At 38.0% G+C, this 23391-nt stretch overlaps 2 protein-coding genes across 2 annotated transcripts; both read left to right on the forward strand.

Moving 5' to 3' along the window:
* Positions 1-2729: 2729 nt before the first annotated feature.
* On the forward strand, positions 2730-6377 carry LOC113171792 (extracellular calcium-sensing receptor-like). Its single transcript, XM_026374511.1, has 6 exons — positions 2730-2959; positions 3098-3395; positions 3512-4306; positions 4634-4861; positions 4951-5074; positions 5464-6377. Exons 1-6 carry the CDS (start codon positions 2730-2732, stop codon positions 6375-6377), a joined length of 2589 nt encoding a protein of 862 aa, XP_026230296.1.
* Positions 6378-12392: 6015 nt separating this feature from the next.
* LOC113173265 lies at positions 12393-21070 on the forward strand. The gene is given in 12 exon segments (XM_033326306.1): positions 12393-12656; positions 12750-13544; positions 13699-13926; positions 14041-14164; positions 14901-15804; positions 17677-17928; positions 18096-18294; positions 18297-18395; positions 18491-19285; positions 19390-19617; positions 19729-19852; positions 20157-21070. Coding segments are annotated over 12 exon segments (4926 nt in total).
* Positions 21071-23391: the final 2321 nt, after the last annotated feature.

The following is a 23391-nucleotide window of genomic DNA, read 5'->3' on the forward strand; positions in this document are numbered from 1 at the left end:
GGGATTAGGCACAAATACATCTAGAATAGGTTTAGGCATTAAATAAACATAGTTGAAGTTCAAATCAGTTGCCTTAAAATAACAGTTTCCTTCATTTCACATCACACATGCAAACAAAGTGATTTAGTTTGGGTTAGGTACAAATACATCTTGGTTGGTTAATACATTAAATGAACATGGTTAGATAAATATGAATGTCTTTATCAAATTTGCTTGACCTTCATTAATGATAGAGACAGTTGTTTTGTACTGTACTCTGTCCTCTTGTGGGAAGGCTCTGTTCTTTTTGAATCATCCATCCACCCTACACTTTTCCTGCTAAACATAGGCAACTATTCGATGTTGACCTCAGCCACTAGATGTCGGTAAACTGCAGTATATTAGTATTTTTTTTTCTGCTGGTACAAGTAACTAACATAGTCTTATTTTACAGCTGTCTTTCTACTTTTTTATTTATTTTGCTTTTGAGTTGTGGTTCAACGGACATTTAAAAAAAAAAAACAAAATAATAAAACTGGCCTGAACAAAAATTATGAAAAGATGGTAAATAATTTGACCGTAGGGACATGTTAAACTAACTTGTGTGCTCTAATTAGCATAACAAGTGTCTTCAAGCTGTTTGGTATCATGGTTAGTGTACCACACTGAAACTAGACCACAGAAAACTAGCCAAGAATTGTCTCAAGAGAAGAAATAAAAATGATACACAAACATGTCAAAGGTAAAGGCTATAAGACCATCTCCAAGCAGCTTGATGTTCGTGTGACTACAGTTGCACATATTACTTAACGTTTAAGGACTGTAGCCAATCTCCCTTAATGTAGATACAAAAGGACAGTCAATGACAAATTAAAGAGACAGATTATACCAATGTTAATCAGCACCCAGAACTACCTCAAAGAAATTATAGTACAATCTGGACCCAGCCAGCAAGAAATTCTGGGCCAAGCACAACACTATGGCAGGAGCACTTGGCACAGAGGTCCGCTCAACTCCTGTCTTCAACTCCAGTACTGTGTTCTGCTCTTGTGTTCAGGCATCTGATATTCATGCTTAGTTCGACCATTTGGCCCTCCCTGCCAACTTGGAGACCTCAACAGCCTGTGCTTGTGTTTTTTTGGCTGCCATCACAGCATGGAGCCGGTGTGGATAGGCTTGCACATCTGGACACTGGAATTTTATGCCATTCTTTTTTGCAAAACTGCTCAAGTTCTGTCAGGATGCGTAGGGATCAAGTCTATCCACAAATTCCCTATTTCATTGAGGTCTGGGCTTTGACTTGACCATTCCAGAACATTCACCTTGTTGTCGGTAAACCATTTCTGTGTTGCTTTCGCTTTATGCTTCGGGTCATTGTGTTTCTGGAAAACAAATATTCTCCTAAGCCGTAGTTGCCTTGCAGACTGAATAATATTGTCCTCCAGGATTGTCCTATATTTTGCTGCATTCAACTTATCCTCTACCTGAACAAGCCTTCCAGGGCCAACTGCCAAGAAGCAGCACCACAGCATGATGCTGCCACCACCATGCTTCACAGTGGGGATGGTGTGTTTGTGGTGATGTGCAGTGTTTGGTGTGCACCAACATAGTGTCTTGTCTGATGGCCAAAAAGCATCATTTTGGTCTCATCAGACCAAAGAACACTCTTCCACTTGACAATGGAGTCTTTCATATTCCTATTAGTGAACTAGTACTAGTTGTTATTATCTTTTTTTTTTTTTTGGTAGGTCATGGTCTAGTCGAGTTTTCCTCAACAGTTGCTTTCTCCTTGTCACTCTCCCATACAGCTTTAACTGGTGAAGAGACCGGGCACCAGTTTTCGTAAAGTCTCTCCTATCTCATTTGCTGAAGTTTGTATCTCCATCATCGGTGTGTTAGTGTCTCTCACTAGTCTCCTTCTTGCACACTTGTCACTCAGTTTGTGTGGAGGGCCTGTTCTAGGCAGATTTAGACATCTGCCATATTCCTTCTATTTCTTGATGATGGATTTCACTGAACTCCGGGGGATGTTCAACGCCTTATAGATTTTTAAGTATCCATATCCTGACTTGTGCTTTTCAGTGACCTGTTGTCTGAGTTGCTATTTTGTCTTCATGGTGTAATAGTAGCCAGGAATACTGAATAGCCAGTGGCTGAACCTTCCAGACACAAGTGTCTTTATACTGCAAGCACTTGAGACACGTTCACTGCACTCAGGTGATCCTCATTTCACTAATTGTGGCACTAGTAGCACCAAATATCTGGATTTTTGTTGGATTAGGTCAGTCATTTTAAAGGGGCTGAATATTAACGCATACACGGAGTTCACCTTACATATTTTTATTTAAGTGACAGTACTTTGTAGAACCTGTTTTTACTTTGACGTTTCTGATATTTTTATAAACTTTTATTGACCAAGATTGATTTATAATGTGAATAAAATAATGAAACATCCAAGGTGAATACTTTTTGCAGGCACTGTAGCAGCTAAGCTGTGGAAAACTGATGGAAGACTATACCATTATAGTCATATTGATTTACTGTAAAGTCTATTGTAATTGAAGGTGTAGTTTAGTTAAATGTATATGAGTGTGAGTCCATGCAGGCCTCTATGCAGGCTCAGCAGTTAAACTCCCACTTCCTTCTGGCCACATGTCAGCAGTTTGAAAATGTATAAATATACACACACACTTCTGATCCACATTAAGGCACATATGAATCCACCCAGTGACTTGTTTCTCCTATACAGTATGACGTACAAACAAAAGTGCTCCCATCATGGCTGGGCACTTTTAGAGCTGTTGGTGGTATCTGTTTCTCTGGCAGATGAGCTAGTGTGCAGGCACAGAGGTGATCTAGAGAACCCCCAGCTATCTAAAGATGGTGACATCATCTTGGGGGGAATTTTCTCTTTACACAGCAGCTGGAAAGAAAGACAGGAAACCTACACTCACAAACCACTGCCACTGGAATGCACCAGGTAAAGGTGTAATGGTACAAAATGTTAATATTGCATAGTGTGTGTGTGTTAATGAAATCAAATACTTTATTTAATAATCTACTGGTTCTATTTTAACTATTACTGCTTGTACAAATCTTTAAAATTGTGAATATCAAGTTGGAATTTCAGAGATTTCCAGACTGCCCAGGCTATGCTTTTTGCCATAGAGGAGATTAATAACAGCACAAACCTACTACCTGGTATTTCTCTGGGATATAAGATATATGATACTTGTGGCTCTATGGCCAAAAGTGTGAAAGTTGCACTGGCTCTGGCTAATGATAATGAAGTTGCTCCTGTACACTCCGACACTCCATGTACCAGACCTGCACAAGTGCAGGCAATAATGGGAGATACTGCTTCTTCTACAACCATGGTGATAGCTACTGTCATTGGACCCTTTCAGATCCCACAGGTGAGAAAAATTAATGATCTAATTAATCATATTAGTAAAACATACTATTCACTGGTTACTCAAGCTGATAAGAGCAAGTTGGACTGTGTGAACAGCTAATTTTTTTAATCTTTTAGATCAGCCACTATGCCACCTGTGCTTGTCTCAGTGACAAAACCAAGTACCCATCCTTCCTCAGAACAATACCAAGTGATTACTATCGTAGCAGAGGCCTAGCCCAGCTGGTCAGACACTTTGGTTGGACTTGGGTTGGTGCTTTAAGAAGTGATAATGATTATGGCAATAAAGGTATGGCTATATTTACAGAAGCTGCACAGCAGCTGGGAATCTGTCTGGAATATTCTGTATCTTTCTTTAGAACAGATCCACGAAGCAAAATACAAAAGATAATTGAAATGATGAAACATTCTACTTCCAAGGTGATAATTGCTTTCCTCACATTCCCAGAAATGGACATGCTAATGAATAATTTGTCTCCCCACAACTTTACTGGGTACCAGTGGGTAGGCAGTGAGGGCTGGATTATTGATTCTCAAACTGCAGAAAAGGATAGGAATCACATTCTGGATGGTGCCATAGGCCTGTCTATACCCAGAGCACATGTCAGTGGCTTGAGAGAGTTCATATTAAATCTGAAGCCACTCAATTTAATGGAGAACACCATGTTAGCAGAGTTCTGGGAGGCATTATTTAACTGTAAATTCAAACAATCAAATTCAACAACAGAGAATCAGACAGAATGTACTGGAAATGAAGATCTGAGTGGATTGCAAAAGAGCTTCATTGATATGTCACTTATGGCAATATTTAACAATGTCTATAAAGGAGTATATGCTGTAGCTCATGCATTCCATAATTTTCTTGTCTGTAATAAAACATGTGACCACAATGTGAAGCTAGATCAATTCATGGTGAGTGAATACTACATTATATCACCAAATATATATACGTATGTGTGTGTGTAGTGTAGAGATTGTTATAATTGTAACTGACTGTTGTAGCTTAAAACAGATGTTTAAAAAATGTTTAAAGACCTATCATAAGCAAACAGTACTGTCTTGCAGTTGCATGTAGTATCTCTTTATAAAAATTTTATTTAGTTATTTTTTTAATGTTTACATTTAGTGACAAAAAAATTATAAAAATCAAATAACCTTGTCATTGCCGTATTTCATGGTGTTCTGCCAATAGGTCTATATAATGGTCATAATTGTCTACATTAATACATGCTGTTTTAGATTTTACAGCACATAAGAAAGATTCATTTTAAAACAAAAGAAGGAGATGAAGTTTACTTTAATGAGAATGGAGACCCACCAGCAAAATATGACATTATACACTGGCAGCCAATAGGAAATGGTGTTGTGGACTTTGTCACAGTTGGTCTTTATGATGCATCTTTACCTGCAGACAAACAATTGAGTCTGCAAAATAAGTCTTTAATTTGGGCACAAAAGTCAAAACAGGTAAGCTATAATCATAATATCTTCAATGTTCATAACAGTTTTGCAGAGACTGCTGATGTAGTGATCTGACAGTCATGTTGTCCATGCAGGTTCCTGTGTCAGTTTGCAGTGAGAAATGTCCCCCAGGAACTCGTAAGGTTCTCCAGAAAGGAAAGCCTGTCTGCTGCTATGACTGTATAAGATGTGCAGAGGGAGAAATAAGCAACACTACAGGTCTAGTAATACTAAATGCAAGGTTTTCCATTAAATTAAAGTACAAAATCGCTGCCATTCTCACATCAATTTTTTTAAATAGAGCAGTTTGGTTTTCTAAATTACAAAGACCGAAATTAAATATCATAATCATATTGTGTCTTGATTCTAGTTTTCATGAGAAACGTTTTTCAGTTCTTAAAAAATTGAGACGTTTCCAATTGTTGTTGTGTTTGAAGGTTAAATAATAAGAAAAACAAACAAACACAAGACAACAACAATTATAATAATGATATGACAATAAAAATTGTGCCATGCATATGTGATTTGTAGGTTATTTCCACAGTCATCCATGCAGCACCTTGTAATAATATCTGTCTAACTTCTGCTTGATTACTATTACTTGTCAGATTCTATCACCTGTTTGCGATGTCAGCCTGAATTCTGGTCCAATGACAGAAGAGATGCCTGTGTAAAGAAGCATGAAGTGTATCTTTCATTTGAAGAAATAATGGGAGCACTGCTCACTGCAGCATCTTTATTTGGAACATGCATGACTGCTGTTGTAGCATTCATCTTCTTCAGACACAGGAAAACTCCTATTGTCAGGGCCAACAACTCTGAGCTGAGCTTCCTGCTGCTCTTCTCCTTGACTCTGTGTTTCCTGTGTTCTCTGACCTTTATCGGTCGACCCTCTGAGTGGTCCTGCATGCTGAGACACACAGCATTCGGCATCACCTTTGTCCTCTGTATCTCTTGTGTTCTGGGGAAAACTATGGTGGTGTTAATGGCCTTCAGGGCTTCACTTCCAGGCAGTAATGTGATGAAATGGTTTGGACCAACACAGCAGAGACTCAGTGTTCTGGCTTTCACTCTCATCCAGGTTGTAATATGTATCCTCTGGTTAACAATTTCTCCTCCTTTTCCATTTAAGAACTTTAAAGAAATCAAAGACAAAATCATCTTAGAATGTGCTCTGGGTTCAACTGTGGGATTTTGGGCTGTACTTGGGTACATAGGCCTTCTGGCCACATTGTGTTTTATACTCGCTTTTCTGGCTCGAAAACTACCTGATAACTTCAATGACGCCAAATTTATCACCTTCAGCATGTTGATCTTCTGTGCAGTGTGGATCACTTTTATACCAGCTTATGTCAGCTCTCCTGGGAAGTTCAGTGTTGCTGTAGAGATATTTGCTATTCTGGCCTCCAGTTTTGGACTGTTGATTTGTATTTTTATTCCAAAATGTTACATTATCTTACTAAGACCAGAGAAGAACACAAAAAAGAATATGATGGGGAAAGGAGCAGCGAAGACAACCTGAAATCTTCAATAAAATATACATAAAATATAGTAGCAAATAGTTTTGTTGTTACAAAGTAGTGTTTTGACGATTCTTAAGAATATTTCTATAATCATAGTGAATATTTCTTTTGTACCTCTGCCTACACCCTAAACTTAAGATGTTATGGCATGATTGATCTAGACGTGTGGTGTATCTATTGCCATCTCTAATTAACTGCTTTTACACATACACCAAACAGGCATAGCATTATTTCTACCTGCTAAAATAGCCCTGACCCATCAAAACATGGACTCAACTAGATTCCTGAAGATTTGCTGTAGTATCTGGCAACAAAATGTTAGCAACAGCTTGCAAGGTGGGGCCTCCATTGATTAGATTTGTTTGTCCAGCGCATTTCATAGATGGTCGATTGGACTGAGATCTGTGGAATTTGTAGGCCATCTTAATACGTCAAACTCGTATTGCTTCTCAAACCATTCCTAAATAATTTTTTCTTTGTATTAGCGTGCATAATTGTTCACAATACCATTACCATGAAAGAAAGTACTTGGTCTGCAAAAATGCTTAAGTGGGTGGTATGCTTATTTCCACATGGATGGCAGGATCCAAGGTTTCCCAGCAGTACGCTACCCACAGCATCACACTGCCTTTGCAGGCTGTCCTTTGTTAATTTAGAGCACCCTGGTGCCATGTGTTTCCCAGGTAAGCAACAAACACGCACTTTCACATGGGGTAAAAGAAAATGGGATCAGACCAAGCCACCTTCTTCCATTGCAATGTGGTCCAGTTCTGATGTTCACATGCCCATTATTGGAGCTTAAGTGGTGGACAGGTGACAGCATGGACACCCTGACTAGTCTATGGCTAAGCAGACCCATACACAAAAAAACTACAATGTACTGTGTATTCTTACATTTTTCAGAACTAGCATTACCTTCTTCGATAATTTGAGCTACAGTAGCTCATCTGTTGACCACAAGGGTCAGCCTTTACTTCCCACATGCATTAATGAGTCATGACCCTGTTGCTGGTTCACCACAGTTCGTTCCTTGGACCAGTTTTGATAGAAACTAACCACTGCAGACCAGAAACACCCTACAAGAGCTGCAGTTTTGGAAATGCTCTTACCTAGTCATCTAGCCATCACTATTTGGCCCTTATCAAACTCACTTAAATGCTTACGTTTGCTTATGTTCACTTGCGGCCTCAACATGAACATTGTACCCACTACCAGGTGCCAGGATAAAGAGATAATCATTATTATTCACTTCACCTGTCAGTGGTTATGATGTTATGCCTGATTGGTGTATATATTTAGTAAAAATACAATAAAGCTTATACAAAGTAGAACCATCTCTGGAGAAAAACTCTAGGTGTTATATAGCTGACCTAACATGCACACAATAATTACACGTGTGCATAAAATAAAACAAGGAAGCCGGTGGTACTGCATGTCATTGAAATAAAAAAAAAATAATAATAAAAAAAAAGAAAGAAAGATCACACATTTACACACACATATCACACATAAATAATAATGATCAGCACAGTGGCAGTAGTGGTAGAAAGTTGGCATGCTATAGCTAAAAGCAGCATTATAGCATGGTCAGATTCGACTTCTAGTTTAAGAGGCAATATATCTGAAAGAGTTTCTTAAGATATGAATGCCTCTACTAAAAAATAAGTAATTAATTTCTCATTGCCTGAAAAACTAAATTTGTTGAGATGAGAGTGCCTGAACTGAATATGAAAGAACTGTTGGAGGATGCTCCAGTTGATCTGACACTAAATACTCTATTTAGAATAATTACATACAACACATGGAAACATATAGAATATATAGAATAAAACCTTCACATGTAATATTCGATCATATTAAAGGTCTTCGTTAGAGTAGAACTTTTCTGAGCTCTGACCACTTCATAGGTGTGTGCCCATTTCAAATAACTCAGATTACTGCAGTTTGCAACTTCCTGACAAAGATTTTCTATATTTAACATGATGTTTCAGATCAACCACAAGGCCTGTAACAGCACAACAAGTACAGTAATGCAAGCACGTTGAGCTATGCGAGGTCTGTTACAAACCTTATTGAATGTGTCACTTTGAATTAAATGGTAAACAGATGCTTGTAAACAGAGAAGGACAGTGAAGGTGTTTGTGTGTACATTTTTCTCAGTACAATCTGAAATGTTACTGGCCCTACCAACCTGCCTAGTGTGTTGTGTTTTTTTTGTTTGTTTGTTTTTTCCCAGTGCTTGTTTGTTTTTTGTTGCCTGCTGTTCTGTTCTCTCCCCTCTTTCCCCAACCATTCAAGCCAGATGGCCGCCCACCCTGAACCTGGTTCTGCTGGAGGATTCTTTAGAATTTAGGATGTATACTCAAGACTTAACTATGAAAAGTGGGCAAACAAACAATGATTGTGTCTCTCCTCTTCTGACAATATCCTCCGTGTTGACATCAGAAAGCTCTTACCCAAATTCATCTGCCCTTTGCCCTTCACTAAGATTGTTAACCCTGTGGTGGTCCATTTTTCAATACTACCCCCGAAAGTATTGGAAAAGTGAGGCCAGTTCCTTTACGTTTGCTGTAGAATGAAAACATTTGGGTTTGACATCAAAAGATGACCAAGCCAAAAGATCATTTCACTCATTGTGAAATCACTTTCATATCCAGGTGTTTACGTCAAGATGCGAAACACAACTTAAACATAGCAGCTTTTGTTTGAACCTACCCATATTCATGTGAGCAAAAATATTAGAACATGTGACTGACTGGTATGTTTTGATATTGTTGTTATTCAAACAATAAATAGCACTGAATGTCTTTGTTTTTTTTTTTCAGATTTGTGTTTTGCCTGTTCAGACTGCATTTATAGTAAGGAGGTGTAACCAACATGAAAACAGGGGAGCTGTAGATGGGTGAAAAACAAGCTTCACAATTGTGAAGCTGAGAGAAGATGGAAAATCAATCAGTGCCATTTCACAAACCATTTAGAATATCCTAATAATGAATGAAACCACTGGTGTACTAAGCAACAGATGTTAAACTGGTAGACTAAGGGAGAAACAGCAGTTCATTAACATATAAATTACCTTTTATATACATCACAGAAACATTGTTAGAGTTGTAAAGAAATACCCTAAAGCAACTGTTAGTGACAACTACTGTACCTCCAGAGGGCAGGAATGAAGGTATAAAAATCTACTGTTCACAGAATACTTCATGAACAAACGTACAGACCACATTATAAGATGCAGACTACTCATTAGCAAGAAGAATAGGAAGGCCAGGCCAGAATATGCCAAAATATCAGCAGCGCACAGAGGGCCACTTTGAAAATAACAACCCCCTGCAGCATGTGGAAAGGCACCAAACCTCTAACAGACTATAAGAACAGCACCTCACTGACCAACCATGATGCCACGCTTCCTGCACACTGAAGTCATGTGCTGACCAACTAATGGAGGTGTTTACCATCATTTTTAACCTGTCCCTGCAACAGGCAGGTAGTCCCTAAATGCCTCAAATTCACAACCATTGTTCCCGTACCCAAAAAACAAACAGTAAGCTGTCTGAATGACTATTGCCCAGTTGCTCTGACATGAAGTGCTTTGACAGGCCTGTCCTTTCTCACATTTAAGCCAACATCCCCAATGACCTGGACAGTCACCAGTTTGCTTATTATAGGAACAGATCAGCGGACAATGTAATCTCAGTTGCACTCCACACAATCCTGTGTCATCTGGAGCATCCCAAGACATTTGTTCAGATGTTATTTGTAGATTTCAGCTCTGTATTTAATACAAAAGTATTGGACTTTCTCAATAACAGACCACAGAATATCAGGTTGGGTAAACATACATCATCCATTCTTACCCTGAATACAGGGGTACCATAGGGCTGTGTCCTCAGTCCAGCCCTTTTCACCCTATTCACACATGACTGCAAACCCATCCACTCCTCTAACACTATAGTGAGGTTTGGTGATGACACCACAATAGTGGGATTGATCTCAGACTTTGACCAGGCACACTACAGAGAGAAAGTTCAACATCTGGTTGAGTGGTGTGTGGATAGTGACCTGGTTCTGAACAACATGAAAACCAAGGAGATCCTTGTGGACTACAGGAGAAAACAACACCACCCCCTCTCCACATTAATGGTGAGGATGTTGAGAGAGAGAACAATGTCCACTTTCTGGATCTGCACATAACAAAGGATTTTACATGGACCTTTAACACTTCCTACTGTTAAATGAAGAAAATTCAGCAGAGGCTTTTGTCCAAAGAAAGCTCAAAAAGGCCAATGTACCCTCTCAGCTCTTAGTAAATTTCTGCAGGAGCACAATAGAGACCATTCTCTGCCATTGTATCACAGTGTGGTACTGTACACCAACTGCACTGCAGAGAACCCAGAGACCTGTCTCAGATGGGATTGTGGGAACCAAGCTCCCCAACCTTGACACAGTTTATGCTAACCACCTACACAAGACAGCTGGCAACATTATCAAGGATCCAACCCATCCAGGACACAGACTGTTTGTTCCCCTCCCATTGGGCAAAAGATACAGGACTGGAAGCTTCTTCCCCATGCTGCTGCTAATGTATGTTTGCAAGTGCTTTATATGTGAGGAGAAGCACTATTTTGTTATATTAACTACTAACTGGGGGCTTTTTAAGGAATTACATCCTATTAATAGTGAATTAAAATAGTGCACTCAAGAAGTAAAAAATCATAGTCATTGACATGCTGTATCTCAAGCATCACAATTAAGTCATCTCAAATATTTATTTTTCTGCCTTGGAGTTCACTCTCTCACCTCTTACTTATTTAGATTGGAGTTGTGGACTGGGACTTGACCTGTACCTTTCACTCAGGCTTGATTCAGACTGAACTAGCCTAGAGTTAGCAAAAATATTGATTATGCATGCTCAGCAGCCACAGCTGAGGGTGAAAACACTTGCTCTATGGCCATGGCCAGCAGGAGTCTACTGAATGACAATGACTATAATCTCTAAATACACATTAGTCTTCTTTTATAGATCAGAAGGAATGCAAATAAATTGCAAGGAACCGTATTGCAATGTAATGCAAAGGTTTTGTGAGAATGTTAAAGTAGGCCCAATAAATAAATTACTGTTATGACCCATAGTGGGTTCCATAAAAATCAATCTATGCTGGCTCAATGTGGAATTCCATTCACCAACAATTCATCTGCTTTAGACTTTATATGGCAACTGTGGTCAGTTGGTAGAGTAACCATCCATGAACCACACAGTCAGTAGCTCAATGTTTGTACAGTATCCTGAACAAGACCCTGTTATGTTAACACCATCCTTTAGGTGCAGCTGTTCATTTTCAAGTTTTTAACTGCTATAAAACTGTTAAAAGCACTATCAATATATTAGATAATTGATTTAAGAAATAAAAAAAGTAAAATAATGTCTGATGTGTCTGATAACACATAGAATAAAGATATTTAAAATAGCATACCTCCCTCTTTCCGCCCACCCACCTTCTGGGTTCACAGGGAATCAATATTAAGGTTTTTTTTTTTCACCAAAATCTATAAATGTACAAATGCTTCTGATCTGCAGTGAGGTATGTATAATTCCACCCAGTGGAACAGTATGGCATCCACACAAAAGTGCCCAGAGCAGGGCTTTGCCTTGTTACAGCTTTTGTTGGTATTATCTGTCTCTCTGGCAGAGCAGCTGGTGTGCAGACAGAGAGGTAATCCTGAGAATGCCCAGCTTTCTAAAGATGGTGACATTATTTTGGGGGGAATATTTTCTTTCCACAGCAGCTGGAAGGACAAACAAGATACCTACCTGCATGAACCACTGCCACTAGAATGCACCAGGTAAACATATAAAAGCTATACAAAAGTAGACCAAATATTTCCTAATGTCTGTATTACTACAACCAAATACTTTCATTTACTATGTGTTGTTTCTATTTCTAGTCTTTAAATCTTTAAATCTTTGTGTATTAAGTTTGAATTTCAGAGATTTCCAGTTTGCCCTTGCAATGCTTTTTTCTATCGAGGAAATTAATAACAGCACAGACCTGCTACCTGGCATCTCTCTGGGATATAAAATGTATGATACTTGTGGCTCCATAGCCAGAAGTGTGAAGGTTGCACTGGACTTAGCTAATGGTAATGAAGCTGCGTCTGCACCCTCAGAGGCTCCATGTAACAGAGCTGCACAAGTACAGGCAATAATGGGAGATACCACTTCCTCTACATCCATGGTGATAGCTACTGTCATTGGACCCTTTCAGATTCCACAGGTGTGTAAGATTATTACATGTAAATATATAACTTATATATTTACACATTTAATTTAGATTTTTACCATAGAAGATAATTTCTTTATCTTTTAGGTCAGCTACTATGCCACCTGTGCTTGTCTTAGTGACAAAATCAAGTACCCATCCTTCCTCAGAACAGTACCCAGTGATTACTACCGTAGCAGAGGCCTGGCTCAGTTGGTCAAGCATTTTGGTTGGACTTGGGTCGGTGCATTAAGAAGCAATAATGATTATGGCAATAAAGGCATGGCTCTATTCACAGAAACTGCGCAACAACTGGGAATCTGTCTGGAATATTCTGTAGCTTTCTTTAGAACAGATCCACCAGAGAGGTTGCAAAAAATAATTGATATCATCAAGGCTTCTACTTCCAAGGTGATAGTTGCTTTTCTCACTTTCCCAGAAATGGATGTACTAATGAACAAGTTGTCTGACCAGAACGTGACTGGGTACCAGTGGGTAGGCAGTGAGGGCTGGATCATTGATTCCCAAACTGCAGAAAAGGATAGGAATCACATTCTGGATGGTGCCATAGGCCTGTCTATACCCACAGCACATGTCAGTGGCTTGAGAGAGTTCATATTAAATCTGAAGCCACTCAATTTATTGGAGAACACCATGTTAGCAGAGTTCTGGGAGGCATTATTTAACTGTAAGTTCAAACATTTAAATTCATCAACAGAGAATCAGACAGAATGTACTGGACATGAAGATCTCAGTGGATTGCAACAGAGCTTTATTGATATGTCACTTATGGCAATATTTAACAATGTCTATAAAGGTGTGTATGCTGTGGCTCATGCACTTCATAGAATTCTTGGTTGTAACAAGACATGTAACTACAATGTACAGCTAGATCCATTCATGGTGAGTAAAGACCTAAATTCTAGTACATTAGATCACTAAAAAAACAGTGCTAAAAATTGGAAAACTAATTGTTGCCATGAGTCTGTAATGACGTGTTGTCAGTACACCTGAACTATGTTTGCTACATTAACTAAATTCATGTCTATTGGTTTAGATTCTACAGCACATAAAAAAGATTCATTTCAAAACAAAGGAAGGAGAAGAAGTTTACTTTAATGAGAATGGAGACCCACCAGCAAAGTATGAAATTATACATTGGCAGCCAACAGGAAATGGTGTTGTGGACTTTGTCACGGTTGGTCTTTATGATGCATCTTTACCTGCAGACAAACAGCTGAGTCTGCAAAATAAATCTTTAATTTGGGCACAGAAATCAAAACAGGTAAGCTATTATTTGATCAGCTAGTATGATAAATTACTCATTATAGAATAACTTCTAACAGCTTTTAGCTTTTTACAACAAAATTGTTTTCTCACAGATGCGTTGTTGTTGCAGGTTCCTGTGTCAGTTTGCAGTGAGAAATGTCCCCCAGGAACTCGCAAGGTTCTCCAGAAAGGAAAGCCTGTCTGCTGCTATGACTGTATAAGATGTGCAGAGGGAGAAATTAGCAACACTACAGGTTTAGTAATACAAGATTTTCCACTGAAGAAAACATTTTTTTCATTGTCATTGTGTCAACACACAAAATCATGAATGATTAAAAAGTATGACAAAATTAAATGAAAAGAAAAACTGAAACAATTTGATTTATCTAATAAATTTACTACTTTACCATCCTATACTTTCAGCTCTGGAAAAACACATAAGAGCAACTGCAATGTTTTAAAAATGGTATAGATATCTGATTAACATTCATTCTATACCAGTGTTTGTTAAATTCCCACACCAGCACATTTAATTCTGCTTCATAAGGTACTGATTAGACGATCACCTGAATACTATGGTGAAGGAGTGGTGTACAGTTAACCAACAGAAATCTAAAGAAATTGGGGGAGAGCATGCCAAAATGTATGAAAGCAGTAATTGCAAATCAGGGTTACTCAATCAAATACTGATTTCTGATGTTCTTTGTTGTTGATGTTAGCAGTTCATAAAAAATCAAACAAAGCTGTTGATTTCATCAATACATGCACCTAAAAAGGTTAAAACCAGAAAAACAAATTATCATTCAGTGGTATCTTATTGTTTTTCAGAGCTGTAAAACCTACATTTGAATTAATACATATCATGAGATGGATTTGTGATCGCCATGTTATCTCCACAGTTATCCATGTAGCATCTGGTAAAAATGGTAAAAACACTAAAACCAAATCATTCCACATAGGTCTAACTTCCATTTTATTATTACATTTTAGATTCTATCACCTGTGTGCGATGTCAGCCTGAATTCTGGTCCAATGAGAGAAGAGATGCCTGTGTAAAGAAGGAAGCAGAGTTTCTATCATATGAAGAAATTATGGGAGCACTGCTCACTGCAGCATCTTTATTTGGAACATGCATGACTGCTGTTGTAGCATTCATCTTCTTCAGATACAGGAAAACTCCTATTGTCAGGGCCAACAACTCTGAGCTGAGCTTCCTGCTGCTCTTCTCCTTGACTCTGTGTTTCCTGTGTTCTCTGACCTTTATCGGCCGACCCTCTGAGTGGTCCTGCATGCTGAGACACACAGCATTCGGCATCACCTTCGTCCTCTGTATCTCTTGTGTTCTTGGGAAAACTATGGTGGTGTTAATGGCCTTCAGGGCTTCACTTCCAGGCAGTAATGTGATGAAATGGTTTGGACCAACACAGCAGAGACTCAGTGTTCTGGCTTTCACTCTCATCCAGGTTGTAATATGTATCCTCTGGTTAACAATTTCTCCTCCATTTCCATTTAGAAATTTAAAGGAACTCAAAGACAAAATCATCTTAGAATGTGCTCTGGGTTCAACTGTAGGATTTTGGGCTGTACTTGGGTACATAGGCCTTCTGGCCTCTTTCTGTTTCATTCTTGCTTTTCTGGCTCGGAAACTACCTGATAACTTCAATGAGGCCAAATTTATCACCTTCAGCATGTTGATCTTCTGTGCAGTGTGGATCACTTTTATTCCAGCTTATGTCAGCTCTCCTGGGAAGTTCAGTGTTGCTGTGGAGATATTTGCTATTCTGGCCTCCAGTTTTGGACTGTTAATTTGTATTTTTATTCCAAAATGTTACATTATCTTACTGAGACCAGAGAAGAATACAAAAAAGAATATGATGGGAAAAGGAGCACCAAAGCCAATCTGAAATCTTCAATAAATATACTCAAAATATAGTAAATATTCAAGTTGCATTTTAATTGTTGCACAGTAAAACATACTGTCACCTGTGTTAATTTTATTGCATGCATGGATTGTATGACTACAATATTTTCAGTTATGTTTTCCACTGTATATAATTGTTTGTAGTGATATATCATATGTGATGTCAGCACTGTAAGACAATGTAATATTCAGTCATATGTAAGTACAAATAGCCTTCTGGTTCCATTGTTGTTTAGACATTCAGAAAGAGGTTTTCCATTTGAACAGGCTGCTTTTAGGATCTTTCTAACTGTTTGAAGTCATAGAATTAAGGTCACTGTAGAATCTCTTATTTAGCCTTCTCTAGTGTCACTTGCTCTTGCTGTTATATCTTGCAATGTAAGTCCCATTTACAAAATCCTGGAGGGACTGTGCTAGGCTCAGGCAAACAAAGGAAGACAAGTTTAGAGAAGTAGAAACAGTGAAATAGAATCAGATGCATTGACCAGACACTGAAGTCAACATTGTTCCCTCCTCTCCATTCAGGACAGGTCAGTCTTATAGTTGTCCTTTCAAGTGCAATTTGCTGTGTTTTTTAACAAACTGTCTGTCAAAAGTCATCTAATAAATAAAACCACAATGCATTAATATACTGAGATAAACTTTGACTGTTCTGTTTTTTCTGTGAGATGAGAGTGGCTAAAATGAATGAAGTCAAAGTGCTTATTAATGTTACCGCACAACCAAACCACATTAGCTTTAAGGTCACATCTTAATCCAGTTGACCTCTGTTAGTTGCTTATAACTACTTATTTTGTTTTGTTTTTTTATTATTATTTGTAAATTTGAATGATTCATTGATTGATTTATTAAAATATTCCAAATTGATGCATCGTGCCGTTTCTCATGTCATTGTCTAACTTTTTCTGTGCTGAAAAACACATCTTCTGGCAACTTTCTGCTAGCCGATTGCTGATCCCTGTTATACAGTACAGTTTTTAAGCATAGGCAGGCCTCAGCTTATTTTAAAACATTTCTCAGAAAACCGAAAAAGCTAATTTGAGAATGGGAATACCAAAATACCAAAACTTGAGAAGAGCTGTATGTGGCAAAATGCGGAGGATTTGAGTTTGCACAGCCCATAACGCCACATTCAGTCTCATTTTCACTGGATTTATAAGAAAATTGCCAAAATTGCCAAAATGTTAATTTTTGTACTTTTAAGAACTAACTAAGCATCAATCCCAATATTAATCTAAGTAAAATACTGTTATATCATATCATCCACAGTCTAACCATAGAGTGTGTCTAAGAGGTAAGTAAGCATTAAATGTTGTACACAGTGTAAATGCCCTTAAGGCAATTCTGTCATTTGTAAAAAAGGACTGTTTAAAAACAACTTAATGACCACAGCTGAAGTTCTCTCCATCTACGAAGATGCTATATTCATCAAATCTAAATCAAAAATGAACAACAGTTTATATCAACAGGCTCAACAAAAGTAAATAGAGGAACTGTTGCTTAGTTGGTAAAGCAGTCACCCATACAGGCCTCCACACAGGGTAGGCAGTTTATATTCCAGTTTTAAAGCGAGTCCTTATATTTTTAAATATAAGTGCGTTGTGTTTATTATACAGTTTATAATTATGCTAGTTTGTGCTATTATTATATAATTCCCTAAATGGTTAATGCCACACTGCTATGAGCCTGTAGATATCTCTCTCCTTCCTCTCATGCAACTTGTAGATTTATAGAAAATAAATAGCACAGTTTTATTGTTGGAAGAGTTTTCTGGTGATCCAAAATGTATAAATATGAACCCAAGTCTCTGATCTACATCAAGGCACATATGATTCCGCCCCACAGTTTATTTCTCTCAGACAGTATGACATCCCCACAGAAGTGGCCGGAATGGGGCTGGGCACTTTTACACTTGTTGTTGGTGGCTTCTTTCTCTCAAGCAGAGGAGCTTGTGTGCAGGCAGAGCGGGGATCTTGAGAACCCCCTGTTATCCACACATGGTGACATCATATTGGGGGGAATCTTCTCTTTCCACAGCAGCTGGAAAGACAGACAGGAAACCTACAAACACAGACCACTGCCACTGGAATGCACCAGGTACAGATACAAGGCAGGTATAAATGTTTATCAAACTGATGCAGTATTTAATCATGAAAGATAAAATATTAAACTAGTGTATTAAAACTTAAATTTAGTATTTTATTTTAGGTTGAAATTCTGCTGAAATTTTGCTACCACAAATAATTAAAACTATGTGCATCAAGCTTGAATTTCAGAGATTTCCAGATTGCCCAGGCTATGCTTTTTGCCATTGAGGAAATTAATAACAGCACAGACCTATTACCTGGCATCTCTCTGGGATATAAAATGTATGATACATGTGGCTCCATAGCCAGAAGTGTGAAGGTTGCACTGGCCTTGGCTAATGGTAATGAAGCTGTGTCTGCACTCTCTGAGGCTCCATTGTACTCAGATCTACACAAGTGCAGGCAATTATGGGAGAAACCTCTTCCTCTCCTAGTGTAGCTATAGCTACTGTCATCGGACCCTTTCATATCCCACTGGTGGGTAAGATTAGTACAACTATGAAGAATATTGAAATTGACATTTAAATTTGACTTTGTGTTTTAGGTTTTACATCTCTATCTTTATTTTTTAGATCAGCCACTTTGCCACCTGTGCTTGTCTCAGTGACAAAACCAAGTACCCGTCCTTCCTCAGAACTATACCCAGTGACTATTATCAGAGCAGAGCCCTGGCCCAGTTGGTCAAGCACTTTGGTTGGACTTGGGTTGGAGCTATAAGAAGCAATAATGATTATGGCAATAATGGTATAGCTATATTCACAGAAACTGCACAGCAGCTGGGAATCTGTCTTGAGTATTCTGTATCTTTCTTTAGAACAGATCCACCAAACAAAATACAGAAGATAATTGACATTATTAAACTCTCCACTTCCAAGGTTATTGTTGCTTTCCTCGCCCACTTGGATTTGGATGTACTAATGTACAAGTTCTCTCAACATAATCTGACTGGGTACCAGTGGGTAGGTACAGAAGCCTGGATTTTTGATTCCCAAACTGCAGAAATGGATAAGCAGCACATTCTGGATGGTGCCATAGGCCTGTCTATACCCAGAGCACATGTCAGTGGCTTTAGAGAGTTTATATTAGATGTGAAGCCAGTCAATTTATTGGAGAACACCATGTTAGCAGAGTTCTGGGAGGCATTATTTAACTGTAAGGTCAAACAGTCAAATATATCAAGAGAGAATGAGAGTGAATGTACTGGACATGAAGATCTGAGTGGTTTGCAACACAGCTTTGTTGATATGTCACTTATGGCAATATTTAATAATGTCTATAAAGGAGTCTTTGCTGTAGCTCATGCACTTCATAGAATTCTTGGATGTAACAAAACATGTAACTCCAATGTACAGCTAGATCCATTCATTGTGAGTAAATACTTAAATACCTACTTTCTATTTGCAAAAAGTTGCAAAACAACTATGATTTTTAACAATAAACTATTACAATCCATCATGTCATATTTTTTTAGATTCTACAGCACATAAGAAATATTCATTTCAGAACAAAGGAAGGAGAAGAAGTTTACTTTAATGAGAATGGAGACCCACCAGCAAAGTATGAAATTATAAACTGGCAGCCAACAGAAAATGGTGTTGTGGACTTTGTCACAGTTGGTCTTTATGATGCATCTTTACCTGCAGACAAACAGCTGAGTCTGAAAAATAAGTCCTTAGTTTGGCCACAGAACTCAAAACAGGTAGACTTATGACAGCATTATGACACATTAACTACATATTACAAAGTAAACAGTTTTTAGTTTAAATGTGAGTATTTATACAGTTTTCTCATAGTGATGTTGTTGTGGCAGGTTCCTGTGTCAGTTTGCAGTGAGAAATGTCCCCCAGGAACTCGCAAGGTTCTCCAGAAAGGAAAGCCTGTCTGCTGCTATGACTGTATAAGATGTGCAGAGGGAGAAATAAGCAACACTACAGGTCTAGTAATACTTAATGCAAGGTTTTTACTTTAGTGAAGCACAAAACTGTCATTCTCACATACAAGTCTTAACAAATTGAATCATTTTACAAGTGATTTACAAGTGAGGCACAAGTTAATTTTTAACTAAGGATTACACTACAATCTATAATAATTCTAGCTCTCACAAGAAGATACTCTGTTCTAATTGAATTTAATTTCCTGGTCAGCTATCTTGTATTTGCATATAACTGATGCAAAAAGAAATGTGAAATCAAAATACTTAACAAGTTTAACTTCTGCTTTAAAAAATATATTTTTCAGATTCTATCACCTGTGTGCAATGTCAGCCTGAATTCTGGTCCAATGACAGAAGAGATGCCTGTGTAAAGAAGGAAGCAGAGTTTCTATCATATGAAGAAATTATGGGAGCACTGCTCACTGCATCATCTTTATTTGGAACATGCATGACTGCTATTGTATCATTCATCTTCTTCAGACACAGGAAAACTCCTATTGTCAGGGCCAACAACTCTGAACTGAGCTTCCTGCTGCTCTTCTCCTTGACTCTGTGTTTCCTGTGTTCTCTGACATTTATCGGCCGACCCTCTGAGTGGTCCTGCATGCTGAGACACACAGCATTCGGCATCACCTTTGTCCTCTGTATCTCTTGTGTTCTGGGGAAAACTATGGTGGTGTTAATGGCCTTCAAGGCTTCACTTCCAGGCAGTAATGTGATGAAATGGTTTGGACCAACACAGCAGAGACTCAGTGTTCTGGCTTTCACTCTCATCCAGGTTGTGATATGTATCCTCTGGTTAACAATTTCTCCTCCTTTTCCATTTAGGAATTTGAAGGAACTCAAAGACAAAATCATCTTAGAATGTGCTCTGGGTTCAACTGTAGGATTTTGGGCTGTACTTGGGTACATAGGCCTTCTGGCCTCTTTCTGTTTCATTCTTGCTTTTCTGGCTCGGAAACTACCTGATAACTTCAATGAGGCCAAATTTATCACCTTCAGCATGTTGATCTTCTGTGCAGTGTGGATCACTTTTATTCCAGCTTATGTCAGCTCTCCTGGGAAGTTCAGTGTTGCTGTAGAGATATTTGCTATTCTGGCCTCCAGTTTTGGACTGTTAATTTGTATTTTTATTCCAAAATGTTACATTATCTTACTGAGACCAGAGAAGAATACAAAAAAGAATATGATGGGGAGAGGGGCATCAAAGACCATCTGAAATCTTAAAATCTTAAAACATACATAAAATATGGAGGCAATAACAAAACTTTTACAAAATTATGTGTTAAATACATATACACTTGCATTTTTTCCACGCTATAATATGGGATTGGAATCATTGCAGTAAATTGTTTCATATCTATCTAATTTATGTTATTATATGCAATTAAGTACAAATAGATGTCCATGGATTAGAATGTAATTTGTTATTGATTATTCAAAAACTGGAATAGTTTTTAATTTGTGATCAGAATACAAAGTATATGAACTATTTTTCACATGCACAAATATGTTGGCTTAACTTTTACCTTACCCTGGTCAGACAATTTCTCGCAGTTTTCCAGGATACAGCATGTTGTACCAAATAATATGGACAACCAACCTATAATGTTGTATACATTGGTATCAATAGCTGAAGAGAGCATAATGTGTCTTTGTTTCCCTGCTTTTCCTGTTTTAATCTAGTTATTGTTATTTATCTTATTTGCATTTGCTTTTGTGAACATGACTCTGCATTAATGAGTACTTTTCCCTTCGTATCATGTGCTGGCACATAAAGCACTGGCATCCCAGTCACCCAATTTATTAGTGCCATCCGGCATTCATATATATATATATATATATATATATATATATATACAGAATATACAGAATTAATACAGTAGCGCAATGGCAGTGCAGGCTGTGTAGCGGCGCATGAAAACAAATAGCAGAGAAAAGGAGATTATTTTTTATATTTAACCCTACTGTAACCTCTTTGGCTTTCAGTACATCAGAGGAGTTCTTGGTCATGTAGGCATTTTATCTCTTGCAGAACCAGGTACTGCATTTTAACAGGCTGTTGTTGCACTTTGCTGTATGTTATGCCTCTTCTTGTCTCCCATGTTTCCTGTATATCTCTGGTATACATTATAGTCTCTCAAATAAAAACATGAAAAACAAGCTATATATTTAACAAATTCAAAATGAAAAACTCACTGTACATGCTACCTGCCCAGTGTGAAATGTAAGATTAGCAATTAGCTAGTAAATGCAGCATAGCATTTTATGGTCATGGATGTTATGTTGTTTGCTTAATTAAAAGTGGAGCAAACTTTTAAAAAGCCACATATAACCACATATTGGTAAAGGAATTCTTGGTTTAGCAGCAGGTAGGTAGGTAGCAAAACAAATATTTTCAAACAGTGATGCATGCTAAGATGACACAAAGGCAAATTCAACAGGTATTTTTTGGATAGAACAACTCAAAATGAAATCAAACTCTATACAATTTGGAGTTTGACTAACATACTCAACAGAAATTGTTGAATGTAATTTTAAAGAAATCATATAGAGAAGTTTTGTTGAAGGTAAATCAGTAGACAAGTACTCATAAGTCAACTAAAATGTTTTTCTCAACAAGCATTAAGTGGAGTTTAATTATACCTGGATTGTAGACAGCATTGTTTTAAAATTACCTGTGTAATCACCACTTCGACAATAAAATTACCACATAACAAACAAGGACAAGACATTGAAATTTTTAAATTAAAGAAACAGTGGCTACACTACCTGGACATCTCAGAAAAAAGAAGCTGCAACAGATTTCTGAGGCAGATCCAGAAAAACCCTTGAGTTAGAAGATTTCTAAGCCAGGGAACTAAAACAAACAACTACTGAACCAAAGCATTAGAAAAGTGGGCTCTAATATTCTTAAAATAATTAGTAAGCTACAGACATTTTCAGTGGAGCTTGTTCGGGCCAATGAATCAATGATATGCCTGGAGGAAAAAATGCGCTGAAAAGAAGACCCCACCTATTCAATTCAATTCAATTCAGTTCAGTTTTATTTGTATAGCGCCAATTCACAACAGAAGTTATCTCAAGGCACTTTACAGTGTAAGGTTTAAGACCTTACAGAAAATATTTATACAAAAAAATTATAGAGAAAACCCAGCAATCCCATTTGAGCAAGCTTTAGGCAACAGTGGAGAGGAAAAACTCCCTTTAGAGGAAGAAACCTCCAGCAGAACCAAGCTCATAGTGGGCGGCCATCTGCCTCGACCAGTTGGGGTGAAAGGAAAGAGAAGAGAGAAAAGAACAGCAGGCAATAAAGACAACAACAAGCAGCAAGAACATTGGGCAGGTCAACTGGATTCTGGAGATGTACAGCTCCAGGCCGAGGATACCTGCAGAAAAGTACAGAGAGAGGGGGAGACAGAGAGGAGGAAACACAACTACAGGAGAGAGAAGACACAAAGTTAATGACATGCAATGGTGGCATTTGCATTGATATAGGAGAAAGGAGAGAGGAGAGAGGAGCTCAGTTTGTCAGTAGAG

This window comes from Anabas testudineus, chromosome 13, assembly GCF_900324465.2.
Source record: "Anabas testudineus chromosome 13, fAnaTes1.2, whole genome shotgun sequence".
Classification (NCBI taxonomy): domain Eukaryota; kingdom Metazoa; phylum Chordata; class Actinopteri; order Anabantiformes; family Anabantidae; genus Anabas; species Anabas testudineus.